This window comes from Aulostomus chinensis, chromosome 9 (assembly GCF_037954235.1).
Source record: "Aulostomus chinensis isolate RoL2024-O1b breed Wild chromosome 9, RoL_Achi_v1.0, whole genome shotgun sequence".
Taxonomy (NCBI): Eukaryota; Metazoa; Chordata; class Actinopteri; order Syngnathiformes; family Aulostomidae; genus Aulostomus; species Aulostomus chinensis.
Window position 1 is genome coordinate 22,827,121 of NC_141328.1, and position 15,620 is coordinate 22,842,740.

Below are 15,620 nucleotides of genomic sequence, written 5' to 3' on the forward strand. Positions count from 1 at the left end.
CATTATCCAGTCAATACAATGATGGCATTTTCACTCAGATGGCACAGCAGAGCCACAACTTTTCCAGTAACTTTATTTTCTTGAAAATGTGAAGGATCAGAACACCCAGAAGAGAAAAAAAAACATCATGATCACATGAAAGTGCTGTCTAGGGCCCCCAGAGAGTTGAATTACAGTTTTTTAGTTCTGACCTTTCCTCTTGTTCCACTATCAGGCCGAAAGTTCCACAAGACGGGAAGGAAGCTTGAGCATGAGCGAGACGATACAGGCTTTTAATTCTAACGACTTCATGAGCATTAATGACCCAAACAATCTTTGTGTGGCACCGTCATCAAGACGAGTTTCACTGTTCTCCTTCTTATCATCACGCTATTGTTTCTTCACAGTCGCACTTCCTGTTTTATGTAATGAACCCTGCAGCGTCTACTGGTCATTAGCTGTGGTTTAAGTCTTTCATTCCAGCACTATCTCATCCATCTGATCATTTGTAGCACCAGTATGTTGCCTGGATGCATGGACTCGACTTCTGTCGGATGAGACATAATGGGGTTCTGTGCCTGCTAAATGGAAGTCTGACGTCATGACACGTCGGACATCTTCTCCTCCTGGCGATTTCTGAGCGCAGTTGCTTGAACGGCTGCTGTCGAATCCTTGATGCTTCCATCTAATTAACATCTTGACTAACAGGACAAGCCATGTATCCTGTTTTAGTGAAACACTGGGTTTGTTTTTAACTATTTGGTCCGCTGAAAACATCTATTGTCAAACTTGGAGTTTTCTTCAGTGACTGCGACCGTATAAGACATTTTTCGATTCTAAGGTACCTCGTGATTCGGTCGTGGGAGATCCTGCATCAGTTCAGTCATTTACATGCCTGCTAACCTTTTTTTTTTGTGTATTCCTGGCTTCAGTTTGACAATACAATTGAAAAGTTTGTTACTTCTCATAGCAATGACTGTAGGAAGCGGGCTAACAGCTTCATCCTAAACTGATGTTACCGGACAAATGGAGGAAGGCAGCAGCAAGGGATTAAAAGATGTAGGTATAATTTTGCCAGGCGTCTTTGATAGCTCGGCCAGAGCTGAGCAAAACTGCAGGCAGTATGTGAACTATAACAGTTAGCCGTTTTCACCCTGAGCTAAAGTCTGCCGCCATGTGAGGCAAACAGTGTGAACCTGCTCAGCCAAGAATCGAGGAGACGCTATGGCAGGGGTGTCCAAACTTTTTGCAAAGGGGGCCAGATTTGGTGTGTTAAAAATGTAGGGGGGCCGACCTTGGCGGACGTTCTTTACATAGAACAGCAATTAATTTAAATACATTTCAGCGAGCCATTCTGTGTTTCACATTTGCTTTTTTATTTTAATTTCAGCTATCTTAAGCATGTGTTTTGGTTCATTTGAAACATGCATATCAAAATTGAATTGACATTGAAAACTGAAATTCAATATTCACTTAACTTCACTTTTTTTTAACACTTTAATTAACTTTTTTGTAACAGTTGAACAGAAGTAATTGTACTCTTGAGTGCAAATTACATTTGAAACATAAAAAAATACCTCACCATGGCAGTTTAATATTTACAGAATTTTTAAACACAATAACAGAGAAATTAACAAGTAATAGTCATATCAACAAGTGAAGGGCTCATTTAAAATATGACATTAGTAACTATAAACGTTGATTGGATTTTTAAATTTATTATTCTGGAGTGAAAACTTAAAAAAAAAACGTATTCAGACTTATCGTAAATGAAAAATGACTTGTCTGCATTAGTGTGATGGGTGAAACTGAGATCTGGAGTGCAGGACAAAGGCCAGGTCTGGCTCTATGGCAGTAGTATTGATGCGCAGGATGTCTTGTAAGTGAGAGTCCGTTAGCCGTGTCCTCACACGGCTCTTATTTAAGTTCATAACCGAGAATGTCTTCTCACACAAATACGTCGACCCAAACAAGCTTAGCATTTTCTTACCAAATGCTCGAATCTCTCGAAACTTGTCCTTATCCAGCTGTCGGTAAAAGTTGGCGAGAGAAAGCTGCTGGTGCTGACCGCCGCTCTCTGCGTCACACTGCAGCTCAATGACCTCCAGCTGCAAATGGTCTGGAACATCATCTGTGTCCACGGAGAAAGGTGAGGAAAAAAGAGCGATCTCCTTCTCGATAGCTGCAAAATCCTGAAAGCGTTGTTTAAACTCTTCAGCCAGAGATGAAATATCTGACGCGTACCTCCTTGTTTGCACACTGACATTGCTCTGTGGGAATCTGGCCATGATTTCTTGCAGCGCTGAAAAGTGTGCAGTGTTGGGTTGGGTCGACGACACGTGTCTTTCAAACAGTTGCAGCTTGATTCCAAAGGCTTTGACATGTGAATATAGTTGGCTTATGACTGCATCTGGTCCCTGGAGACTGGTGTTGAGGACATTAAGATGCTTTGTAATGTCAACTAGAAAACCCAAATCAGCCAGCCACATAGGGTCACTTAGTTCTCCCATAGGTTGTCCTTTTTCAGCCAAAAACTCACCGATTTCTTGCCTAAGTGAGTAGAAGTGTGACAGTGCAGAACCCCGACTGAGCCATCTCACGTCAATGTGATCGACAACATCTCCATATTCCGCATGAATCTCGCTGAGAAACTGTTGGAACTGACGGTGGCATAGAGCTCTGGAGCGGATATAGTTAATTGCCTTTATCACCGGTCCCATAACATGTTCGTATCGGAGATGTTTAGCACACAGAACTTGCTGATGAATGATGCAATGGAGTTTTACAGCTTTCCCTCCTTCTTCACTTACTTTGTTACTTATTAGTGCTGCTAATCCGCTTCGTTTGCCAGTCATGGATGGCGCGCCATCCGTAATTATCCCAGAAATTTTATTCCACGGGAGTTTCATGTCATCCACGGCAGCGCATACAGAAGAGAATAAATCTGTTCCTCTTGTTTGGTTTTTCAGGCTCTGGAGGTCAAGTAGTTCTTCAGTAATATTCATTTCGTTGTCCACTCCTCTCCAAAAAATAAGTAACTGAGCAGTGTCAGAGGCGTCTGTGCTTTCGTCGCAAGCTAGTGAAAAAAAGTCAAACTCCTTTCCTCTGACTCCCAATTGTCTTTCGATGTCTGATGACACTTCTTCAATCCTGCGTGCCACAGTGTTACGTGCCAGGCAGACTTTGGCAAACTCTTGCTGCTTCTCAGGACAGATATTCTTTACCATTGTCATCACACAGTCTTTGATAAATTCACCCTCGGTGAAAGGTTTGCAATGCTTTGCGATCAGCGCTGCTACCTCGTAACTAGCCTTTGTAGCATTCTCATTTGACTCTCGAGCTCTTGTAAAATATTGCTGCTGTGAGATTAAACTAGCTTCAAGATGTTTCAGTTTCTCGCTGCGTTCATTACCTGTGATCTTGCCATATACGTCAGCATGTTTTGTTTGGTAATGTCGCTTCACATTGAACTCTTTAAAAACAGCCACTGTCTCTTTACAAATGAGGCAGACACAGTTGTTACGTATTTCAGTGAAGAAATAGTCCAATTTCCACCCATCCTTGAACCGTCGGCCCTCGCAGTCAACTTTCCTCTTTTTGTTGATTGTCGTCATTTTAGAAAATTGGGGGCTCAATTACTCATATACTAATTTGCTGTTCCTAATTGAGCCTCTAGATGGCAGCACTTAGGACACGCAGGTAACAGCACTGCTGCCCAATGTATTAATTCTACAGGCGGGCCAGACGTTATTGATTTTATGACGGAGGCTGCGGGCCGGATGAAAATTGACCATGGGCCGCATTTGGCCCCCGGGCCGGACTTTGGACATGTCTGCGCTATGGACTTTGCCGTCCAAATCTGACAGAGAGGGAAGAGACTCGCCCACTCCGTGGCAGCTTTGGTAGAGTCAGGTCATGGAGACGGTGAGTGAAGCTAGTCGAGCGGCCATTACATGTTATTCATGGACATCAGACTCAACGGACGAGAAGCAGCCGGTGGATTTTCATTTTTATCTGCTTGTATTAATTGATGAAAAAGCAGCCGTGTGCGGTCTTGTGGAATATTGAGGATGTGATACAGAACTGAATGCATCAAGATGCTAAAAATCATAGATTAGGGGTCTGTTCTGCAATGAAGGGTTTTATTTTATAATCGATAATTGATTCCACTCACGATTAGCCACAAATCCTGGGCGATTGTCTCTATGAGCAAAGCGGCAAGAGACTGACCCATGAGTCTCGTAAAATGAGGAGTTACAGTAGTTTCAAGTACTTTTTTCTACATTGTGTGTTCTTGCTTATAGTATTTTGGTAATTTAGTGACTTACCATGAGCCTGATTGAACCTGGTAGGCAGGCCAACACAAGTTCGCCCTGTGTTTATCTCCTCCGCTCACCTGTAGGAATCGTTGTCTCCCGGGACCGACCAGCTCAAACCAGGTATCAGCGTTGGATGTGCTGCTTGTCAATCAATCAGCTCATCTGAACTGACAGATGGAAGAGGGCAGGGGCATAGTTAATCCTGGACTTCCTCAGAAAAGCCATGCTGGGGAACACAGTGTGTTGATTGCAGACTCTTTTTTTGAGCTTGTTCTGCTAATTTCTGACTCAATGCACAAATAGGAGTGAAAATATTTGGGTGTTGTTTTGCACGCATTTTTTTTTCTTCTCTTTTTTTTTTTCCAAAGCACCGTTATTCGAAGCCAGTGGCAGCGGAACAGACTTCCACACTCCTCACCCTGCCAAGTCGTTACCACCACCCACCACATCCATCGGCAACAAATACGTCACCCCTGTGACCGCTTCACCATTAACTAGGTCAGGGAATGGTGCAATGGCATAAACAAAAACATTAAACTAATGCCCACGACTGGGGTTTTATCACCAGTGTCTGTATAAAGAGACAAAGGCAATAACCCATCCAAAATGAAATTCTCCTCTGCTGTTGTAGCTCACAAATGTTTAACAGGTTTCCTCTCTGCATCCCTAAATGGCTCATCATGCGAACACACACACACACACACACACACGAATCCAAGGTAATCTCTCTGCCTTAGACACGCCCCCTCGCCCTTGTTTTTACATGAATGGCGCACTCCTCCCCATCAAAATTCTTCCCTTCTGCTCCCAGAAGACTTGTAATAATCTAACTACCCGTAGCTGCTGAGCTCCAGCAAATATGCCTGGATTATAGTGAAAGCATTAACAGTCCGACTCCTCTGGCATCAGATGAAGAGGAGGAGAGATTAACGTGACTCTGGAGGACATTTAAACACTCTCTCTCCAGGCAATTGACTCTCAGCAAGTTCATTTATGAGATACTGTATTAATATTGAATAAAAAAAAAATCAATGTGTCATAAACTACAAATAAATATGTCACCTGTAATTTAGTATGTATTTTTTCTCTCTTTATACAGGCTTTTTTCCAGCAAGAAGCTGGTTATCCCCCAAAAACTTCCTTTTCTATTGAAAAAACATTAATTCATGTATAACCATGAGAAACTGAGTGTAGTTTACGCAATATAATGCAGAAATTAACAAGATTTTACTATATTTGCGTTGAAAAAAGTAGTTATAAGTACTCACTTCCTTACATAGCATACATAGAGACTTGACTGTCTTTAAACAGCTTTGAAAGCAACAAGAACAGTTTGTTAAAAGTCAAATGTGACTCACAAGCAATCAGTCTTTTCCTTCAATCAATTTTAATAACTGATAATCAGACACATCATCCAAACAAGATGGCATTTCCTTAAACGTTGTTGCTTTCAGATTTAATAGATGCATTGTTTGACATAATACAAAAACAAAAAATTTAACAAAATATAATAGTTATGTTCAGTTTTGTCCATAATTTGAGCAATATTCCTCAATGTTCTCCAAGTGGGCTAATAAATGCAATGTAAATAATAATCGACAGTATTTTGTATTGGAAATGTTTCAGGCTGAGAAAAAGAAAAAGTGTCATAATCAGCCAGACACGCTATGGTAGCTTAGCCAGACGACCACAACCATCAAATCAACGCAAACAGGATTAACTTTAGTAATTAAAGGCCCAGACAAAACTAATTTAGCTGATCCAAAACTGAATGGATGATATCCTGGAGGATTTTACACAAAACTGAATAAAACATAAGCACAAGGTACGACTATTTTCTAATAAGTATAGACATAAAAAGTTTTTTTTTTTTGTAAAACCATAGTTTTATGACATTTTTTTTTAGGTTTTGGTGCTTTATTATGCTGTTGGCTTTTAATGAGTACCTACCGTTACTACTACTACTACTACTACTTCTACTACTACTACTACTACAACAACTTCTCTGTAAATCCTGATGACTTTATTTCACCTGTGCATTTGGTCAGCTAGTCTATGTTGTGGTGCAGGTGGATTTAGCTATTACACTGTTGGCTGCCCGTCAGTGTGGCTGCCCTGCCGGTTGTCCAGACGACAACTGCCAGAGCCAAAATTTGTTCCCAGTGCGACCCTGTTCTCCGCCAAGAGCCCAGGAACCTTCAGATAAGACTCGCTGCCAGCCAGGAGGACTGAGCAGCTGCTGGGATGTGTTCAGTGTCGCTACTATTACCAGTCACAATATATACACACACACACACACACACACACATACATGCAGGCACACACATTTTTTTCTGTATTCATGCAAATCAATTTATTTTGATTGTGTGTAAGACGGTTGCTAAAAAGCCAACACCGTTTTCATTGTCACATACATCACGTCTCTTATTTAGCGCTTTACTGTGTTCGTACATTTGTGTGTGTGTGTGTGTGTGTGTGTGTGTGAGAGAGAGAGAGAATACCAGCATGATAGAATACCGCAGCTCAACAGTGCAAGTAGTGTGTGATAAAGCTATTCTATCAGCCAGCGAGTCGGCGGTTATTGCATCCGTTCCGCATCTGTGAATTCTCTCCTTAAAGAAGCTCTTGGAGAAGCCCATTTGCAAGGAATTGAATCACTCTTTGGAACACATAGTGGCCCGGCATACACACACACACACACACACACACAAAAAAAAAAGAAGATGTGAAGTTGTTTCACTTCAGTTGGGGAACTTAAGCATATAGCGTGGAGCTGTATCATGAACAGGTAGTGTCTGAGAGGCCGCCGCAGAGACAGAAAAGGAGCAAGCTCATGAATCTTTAATCAACGTTTTCAATGTGCAGTCAAAACAAGCATTTATATTCCTCGAGTCAATATCCAGCGCGGATGTGTGGAGGCTGATCTATGTTTAGCCATGCAAATGTGGGGATTAAAACTTCAGGCTAGGCTGGAGAGCGGAGAGGAACTCGCTGCTAAATTAGTCATTCCCAGAGAAATGCATTCACAGGCAAATGCGCGTGCACACTCCCACAAATCTGTTCAAAATGAGCCCCCCCCCCCCCCCGACAGAGTGTAATGTAAAATTACTTCATCAAAATGTTTGATGTCGAGAATAAACTGAATCTACTGACTGCCATGTTTCCATGACAAGCTACCCTGCGTGGTGAGTGATGGCCTCTGGATGTGACAAACATCCGCCATCCTGGGGACATCACCCATCTACTGCAGCATCAATCAGCCTCCGGCACAAAAGTTGTCCCAAAAAAGCCAATTTAGGCCTTTTCACTGATGTGTTTCCCTCAAAGGTGAGTCATTTGTTCCACACCCAGACACTCTCTAATTGGATTGTAAATCTTTGTTGATGATTAATCATACGGCCTGCTTCAGAGGTGCTAATGAGGAGCTATTTTAGCTGGATGACATCATTACAAATCACTTCTGGCTACAACAGGCTCCAGGTTTTAACCTGTTTTGGAGGATTTCTCTCCATTGCAGGAATAATTATTTTGTCATGTTTTTTTTTTCCCCTTCTTTTCTGCTTTCCTGCGGCCACCTTTGCTTTCAAGTTTGTGGAAGGAGCATTAAAAGTCCTAACTCTGAGTGTGTGCTAGACAGCTCCTCGAAGTGACAGATATTAAGTCAGTCTGTCACCCGAAAATGTTTTGCCATTTGCAGACTTAACAATGCATTACCGCAAGCGCTAAGGATGAGTGTGTTTATATAGCATGGCATTTGACCATAAGCGCTGTGTAATATTCTGGTGCTTCATGTCCTTTGTAACTCATTATCAGGGCTATGAATTTATATTTGCTCTCAGATGGAGGATTTTAGACAAAAGATGGACGTTGGGTTGTGTGAACCCCCTCCCTTTCTTTTCCAAGGGACACCTTGAAGAAGCTGGAATTTTGGTTTACCATCTGCCACTAACTTGGCAAGTCCTAAAGCCAGGAAACACTGAACTGGGTGGAGCTAAGAAGTGACAGTTTGTAAAATCCTCTAGATGAACTGGTTGCTACTAAACTGAGTCTGTGGTTTTTTTCCTTCTCGAAATTGTAGGAGAAATAAATCTAAAATCATTTCTTGTCAGTTACAGCTACACAGCTACACTCAAGTCCATCAATAAAACTCCATTCATCTTCTTCTGCTTATTCCTGTTAAAGGTTGTGTGTGTGTGTGTGTGTGTGTGTGTGTGGGGGGGGGGGGGGCATGAGCCTATCCCAGCGGCTTTCGAATGAGAGGCGGGGTTCACCCTGGACAGGTCACCAGTCCATCACAGGACCAACACATAGAGACAGACAACCATTCACACTCACAGCCACGCCTACGGTCAATTTAGAGTATCAATCAGCCTCGTCCCCTTGTCGTCTTTGGACTGTGGGAGGAAGCTGGAGTACCAGAGAGAACCCACACAGACACAGGGAGAAAGATCCCATGCCCGAGTAGGGACTCGAACCCGGAAACCTTCTTGCTGTGAGGCGGTACGGTGGTGCAGTGGTTTGCACTGCCGCCACACAGCAAGAAGGTTCTGGGTTTCACCACTGCTCCATTGTGCCGCCACCATCAGTAAAACTTTCAACCCTAATGCAGGAACTTTGAAATGGAATTCTTGGTGTCGATTGCAAAAAAGATGGTTCAAGATATTAGGAATTGTGATTGTGCTCCAGGCAGCTAAATGTAGCTTCTTGCTAATATCAGCCATTCAATCAGCCACGAAGCCTATTTGATGCTCCCAACCAGGGTTAATTGACTCTTTTGCGAGCAGGCTTTGGCTGCTTGGAGGCTGCCGTGGAAGTGAGTCAATAATTTACCTTGATTTTTATAGTTGTTGTAGAAAAAGTGTTGCAACCTGCTTGGATGTGATGTTTACGCAAATAGAAATGAAACAATTGAAACGTATGAAATGTTTCAAATTGAATTCAATCAGCGTACAAAGGATCATATGATTGCCTTGCAGAGTTGTATTCATAAATTTCACAGTTTTTGATTTCCCATAAGGACACTTCTCAAATTACATGTTTTATTCAATTCATCATTGACTTGAAATACTAAACAATGTCTTAATTATCTTGGTTGAAAACTATTAAATATCAAACATGGAGCATGCTGAGATTTTAGGTGTACAACTTCAAATTTCTGGTTTGAAACGATCATTTCCAGTGAGAGTACGACTCTACACACAGTGCCAGTGTTTCTTTTCCAACAACATGCAGTGGTGAAGCTTTACTTTGGGACACATGGTTGATTGTAATGTGATGCTTAGCTGCATCCACAGCTCATCCCAGATTTACTAACCGGAGTGGACTGGCAGCTTGGCGTTGTTGTTGCGTTCCGCCATCTAGCGATGCTGGTTTACAGTTGTAAACCAGAAATACTGGGAATGTTCCACCCCTGCAACAACACACAGCTGTGAGACACTATTGCTTCTTGCACTCTGGTTGATGCACTCCCCACTTTCCCTGTTTCTAACCCAATTTTTCAGACTGGATTTGTATGGATGTCGCCAGGTTGGCTTATTTTCTAGCAATAGATGAGACACCAGATAGTACAGAGAGAAGCAAGACCAATCTCTCTAGTGAGCAGAGTTATTTTTCAGCCTTGCTCCTAACAAAAAAGTATAGCCTAACCTAACCTAAGACTAACCACAAGCGGTGAGAAAGCTTGTGGGCTTACTGCAGACATGATGCTACAAGCTTACCGGAACACGGAAACTGTGAAATGTTCCAACGTCCGGGATGATCAGGTTGACTTGTCTGTTCCTGAAATAGTGGTTAGAAACCTATTAGCAGCATAGTGATGCCTTGTCACTATTTAACGGCACGCATATAACTGATACAAGTGGATGTGCCATCTTTGATTCAGGAAGCAGTACAATTAATGGAGATTTAACTTGGAGAAGCGCTAACACGACACCTGATCGGACATAAGAAGAATTTATACTTTCGAGTAGGACGGTAGTCAGTTCTGCCCTATCCTCTCCCTCCCTTACCTGTCAGGTAGAAGTAGCCGAGACCCTCCACATCAAACTGGACAACCAAGGAGATAAATCAACGTTGACTGTGCCGTCAGAGCTCGGTGGTGGCAGAGACTGTGACAGGTTCAGGTTTGCAGTGAGGATTGATCTCACCATACTAAAGTATCTCCCTGGCAGCTGTTGGCAAGTGCCTTCCACCCCATTGATCGGGCCCGTCTGTGCGGGCAGGGCTGCATAATTCCATTTAATGTATGAGGAGCAAGGGGGGCTCCAGGCCTGTCAAAGTAAGTGCAGAGTGATCCAACTGGCCTCATGCTAATGCAGCCTGGCAGGCCTCCCTGAGGACAGAACCCGGCTCAGGGAGCACAGAGGAGGACTCATTCTGCCCATGCCGATTCGTCAAACACGAAAGGAGAACTGTATCTCCAGGTGATCCCCCCCCCAAAAAATCCCTACCTAGTCAGTGTGAGGGAGAGAAGCAAGGTAGAGACAGAGAGAATACGACAAGCCAGAGATGGGAAGGTGTTCCCGATCACACCCCAAAGACTCGTAGACAGGGAAGGTGGAGAGAGAGAGAGAGAGAGAGAGAGAGAAAGTGAACATTTACTGTCTCATCGATGGGATCACGTTTGTCTGTAAGGACTGAAGAATTGTCAGTTTGTTTGTTTATCACAATGAAAAAATATCTCATACACTACTGGGCATTTTCCCGCAGATAAAAAAAAATGCAGTAAACAATTACAGGAGCACTCAAGTTGACCGATCTGATATTAAAAGATCCCGAGAAACTGGAATATTTTCAACTGCCATTTCAGTGGCACTCTTGTATTTATTTATTTATTTTTTGTGTGTCACATCGTCAGGTCCCATGAAAGACTATGAATTAATGACCGTTAGTAGGAACATCGTAATCCTGTACTCTTCGTACAATGTATTTGCTGCTGAGGTCTTGAGCCATCCATCCATCCATTTTCTTGCACTTATAGGCTGGAGCCTATCCCAGCAGCCTTTGGGTGAAATGCGGGGCTCACCCTGGACAGGTCACCAGTCCTTCAAAGGGCCAACACATACAGACAGACAACCATTCACTCTCAATTTAGAATATCAATCGGTCTCATTCCCTCTTGAAGTCTTTGGACTGTGGGCAGGGGCGGAGCCAGAAATTTTTCATTGGGGTGGTCAGGGTGAGACCATCTGTGGCAGTAAGTAGATATCTAAAGTGACTTTTTTTCATTACGATGATTTTTACCCACCGCTCGCGTAGGAACTCCTCCCACGGCGCTCCCGCCTGCTCTCTGCTCACGCCGAATAGTGTCCTACAGCTAAATGAGTCCGTGCGGAAACGGCAGTTAGGCGGAACCAATGTTCCGCGTGAGAGCCGCTTTTTTAACAAATTACTCCCCAGCCGCGGGGATGGCCAGTGGAGTGGCCGGAGCGCTGCCAGGGGTGGCCATGGACAACGCGTAGCTCCGCCCCTGACCTCAACGTAGACATTTAAATAGCCGTTAATATACGTCTATTCATAGATAATAAGTTACAATAATTTCAATAACCGCTAATATACATGTATTTATTATTCATCTGCCTATCCATTGAATGTGGGCCCCTTGCTCCTCCTTACGTTCTCCATCTTAGTAGCTCTGTGTAGCAGGCCGTTTCCTCGACTCACCGCTGTTAGCTTGCTACTTTTGCTTGTTGTGGTAACTTCCCACTAACATTCCACATGTACTCCTTGCAAACTCTCTTATCTGTCGTAGCCTGGGCCCACAACCTGCTGGAAGGCTCTATTCTCCTGCAGCGGTAATGGGTAAGTCTCGTTTGACAAGAGTCGTACTAATCACTCCCACTCGGGCTCTCTGGAGAACAATAGCCATTTTTTCTTCTTCGCTCGTCAAGGCAAAAGACAAACTCGACAGTGACCCCTGGTGGGTTTCCAGTGGAAACTACAACAAACTGAAAATCACAGTCATACACATAACAAGTCCTTCTTCTGTGGGGAGAAGCTGGAGTACCCCGAGAGACCATGCAGGCACAGGGAGAACATGCGAACTCCACACAGAAAGATCCCATGTCTGAGTCAGGACTTGAACCCAAAACTCTCTTGCTGTGAGGCGACAGTGCTGACCACTGCACCACCGTGCTGCCAGTCTTGATTTAAGGCAGTATTGCAAAAGATAACACAGAAAATACAACGGGCACAGCAGGGAGAAGGCCTTTTACTGGTCACCACTGGTTCCGTCTGTGCACCGGTGTAGCAGCTGTGTGTTCTGAGGAGGGTTTGTAAGGAGATGGTGAGCAGGACACACTGAGTTTTCTCGCTGTTCACAGACATGCTCAGCTGCTCTGCATCAACCACAGCGAACATTTTAACAACCTCTAGATCTTGTTTAATGAGGACAAACATCCCACAACATCACCCTGCATGCTGCCTCAAGTCGGCTGTGATACTGTAGATTTCAGTCATTTTTAACAATCTGCGTTTATTTTCTACATGGTTCCGGGTGGTTTTTGTCCTTTTATATATCTGGAGGACTGCGCTGTCTCAGGTAGAGGAAGAAAACAACAATAACCAGCCATAAAAATCAGACATCTGTCACACTGGTCTGCGGTCAGTGCAGCGGCACCAAGTGATTATAACGGAAGACGTGTCATGTTGTAGACATGCCCGGTGTTTTCCAGCTACAACAGTAATACAGCATGACACACAAGAAATCAGATGATCAAACAAGTTGGAAGCAAACACACAAGTTAGCTAAACAGCTCAACCGTTGTTAATGTTAACAGCAGTTTACAGATGTTGCAGATTGTTTTGTTTTTTTACAGCAGATAAACATAAAAAAATGATAGTGTAGTGTAGTAGCATTTCATACTAAAATCTTCATGATTATATTTAAAACTTCACAGTTGTATTTAAACCTGCGCGGTTAAACAGCCCAGTAAACATTCTGGATCCGCGGTATGAGAAATAAAACGATAATAAAAATGAAACATGAAAGAAACGACGGTTCAGAGGAGCTGGTGATTTCAAAGCTTCTTCAAATGAGCTGCTGCGTTTATGTTGTAAGTTTGGGGCGAATGTTAAACAGGGTTCTCCATCCACCCACCCAACCAGCCATCAGGACCACTGCGAAGTGAATACTAAACAAATAGAGGCTGCGCTCACCAAAGCTTAATCAGTGCTATTATTAATGATTGACTGCTCGAGATAGGAAGAAAAGCCAGCTGAGAGGACATCTCAAACCTTAATCAGGTAGAAAAATAGCTATCGCAGCACTGATGGTTCTCCCTACAAATATGTCACCGCTCCCTCTGAAGCTTTTTATCCTGAAGAGTCAGACTGTACGTCCTTTTTGTTTTTGTTTTTTTGCAAATTGACAAAAGCAATGAAGCCAGTAACTAGATGATCCCGACTATAATCACTCTGACACGAACAGCAGAGTGTTATATCATTAGTTTTGCACAATTTCTTCAAAATATCATTAGTTGTCCTAATGTGTGAGTGACCCCCAAACAGACCCGCAGTGGATCAGATTAAGACCCATGAAGAGATAATCCCACGCAATTATGAAATCTGTGAAATTAAGAGGAAATGGAAGTTGAGTGAAGAGAATCACTTAAGCCCTCTGTGACACTGTAACATATAATTCTGCGCCAATTAAAGGTTTGGAGGTATATATATATATATATATATATATATATATATATACACACACACACACACACACTGTTTGGGCTGACGTAGAAGACACACAGTTTGAGTCTACTCATACTTCATTTATGTCAACGATATCGTATTCAACAAAGTTAAATTTGTCAGTGCTGGGCCTCAGCTAACGGGGTGCAAACTCCATTTCCCGTGCGCCGTCGCTTCAGTCGAGCATCTTGGACATTAAGAAATGCAGAATGTTTTCCTGATCTAGAGGAATTAGGGCTGTGACTCTGGATGCTGAACTCAAGCTTTAATAAGTCACGTTAGTTGAGATCAGTTGCAAATCGGGGTGTTCTTTTTTTGAGACTATTATTTTTTTGTGAACATGCCTTACCATAATTTGCGATTTCTGTCTGTATTCTCTCAGATCAGAAGCTGAAATTGGACCCTCTGTGGAACGTTATAATAACTGTTGAATTCGGCTCACTGACTATTTCATATGAATACATCTCTTGATAGTCTTTACCCTCAGCCTTGACAGAAAAAGAAGTATTTCATATCTTAAGACACCATTATTTGTCTCATAGGTTATGTTAATTAAAACCAATGAGCCGTTTTTGATCAACTCTAACCTTGTTGGTGTGAAGGAACAGCAATGTCTTATTGCATGTCATTAAATTCAGCGTCCCAGAGTTTTAACGTCACGGGATGACGGTGACCCCTCAGTCTCATTTGCTGGCAGTAATCACAGCTACCTGTAACAGCCAGACAGCGTGTAGTGTGTATGTGTCTGACTGAATGATGATGATGTTAAGAAGAAGAAGAAGAAGAAGAAGAAGAACTGCATTGAATTTGAAGTCTTGGATCTGAGACGACAGTCAGAATGACTGAGATCAAAGTCAGAGAATGTCATGGAAATATTTGTGACATCACCCAATCCATGAACCCCCTACCCTTGCATTCGCAGCATGAATGTATCATGAACAAGACAAGAAATGAATCTGAATAAACACCCCGTTAGTTGACAAATGCATACAGAGCCCATCTTGAATTCATATTCAAATATTTTATTTTTGTGCTGTTAGCCCTGACCACGTCCCACCCTGGACTCATTTCAACAAACCCCCCTAATAGCACAGGCTCATGTTGTTTTACATTTTATTAATAGCAACATCAGAGTACTAAATGTACAGAGGACGAATCCAATGAGAATCGCATTTACAGTGCTTGCAAATACAGAGCTTAGTAGTACAAGAGTAACCAAATCAAAGTCACCTGGAAATCGAAACGTGTACCAATAACTACAAAAGGAAGAGGTGTGGATCATAAGACACGAAATAAAAGTTATACAACATTTAGCCGTCACAGAGACAGACCGGAGCTCCTTCGTGGAGGTGTGTTGTGTGATGTATGTGTGTTTGTAGATATTATAGTCATAGGTCTTATACAAAAGTTAACAGAGGTACTCATTGATATATTAAACACAAATATAAAAAGTTTTCAGAGTCACAAAGTACAAACTCTTCATTTGTATGGCGACAACACAACTTGAGTCCCTCATGGTGGGTATATGAATTGTGATTGTAGGTCAGCTTTAATGGACATAACCACTGTGTTACCCTCCCCTCCCCCAGTGTGAAGCCCCCCTCCCCCAACCCCTCCCCTCCCAAAATAAAAACA

General features: G+C 42.7%; 1 protein-coding gene and 1 long non-coding RNA gene across 3 annotated transcripts; both read right to left on the bottom strand.

Moving 5' to 3' along the window:
• Positions 1 to 1,670: 1,670 nt before the first annotated feature.
• LOC147256380 (general transcription factor II-I repeat domain-containing protein 2) lies at positions 1,671 to 3,206 on the bottom strand. The gene has a single exon (XM_086215009.1). The coding sequence runs from the start codon at positions 3,204 to 3,206 to the stop codon at positions 1,770 to 1,772; it is 1,437 nt and encodes a 478-aa protein (XP_086071135.1). The 3' UTR covers positions 1,671 to 1,769.
• A 5,661-nt stretch (positions 3,207 to 8,867) lies between these two features.
• On the bottom strand, positions 8,868 to 12,860 carry LOC147256381 (uncharacterized). Of its 2 annotated transcripts, none has more exons than XR_015117758.1 (4): positions 11,961 to 12,860; positions 10,307 to 11,341; positions 10,016 to 10,076; positions 8,868 to 9,708 (listed from the first exon to the last, which is right to left on the bottom strand). It is a non-coding gene; the product is annotated as an uncharacterized LOC147256381 (long non-coding RNA). The 2 variants fall into 2 exon arrangements; XR_015117759.1 differs by lacking the exon at positions 11,961 to 12,860 and adding an exon at positions 11,545 to 11,820.
• Positions 12,861 to 15,620: the final 2,760 nt, after the last annotated feature.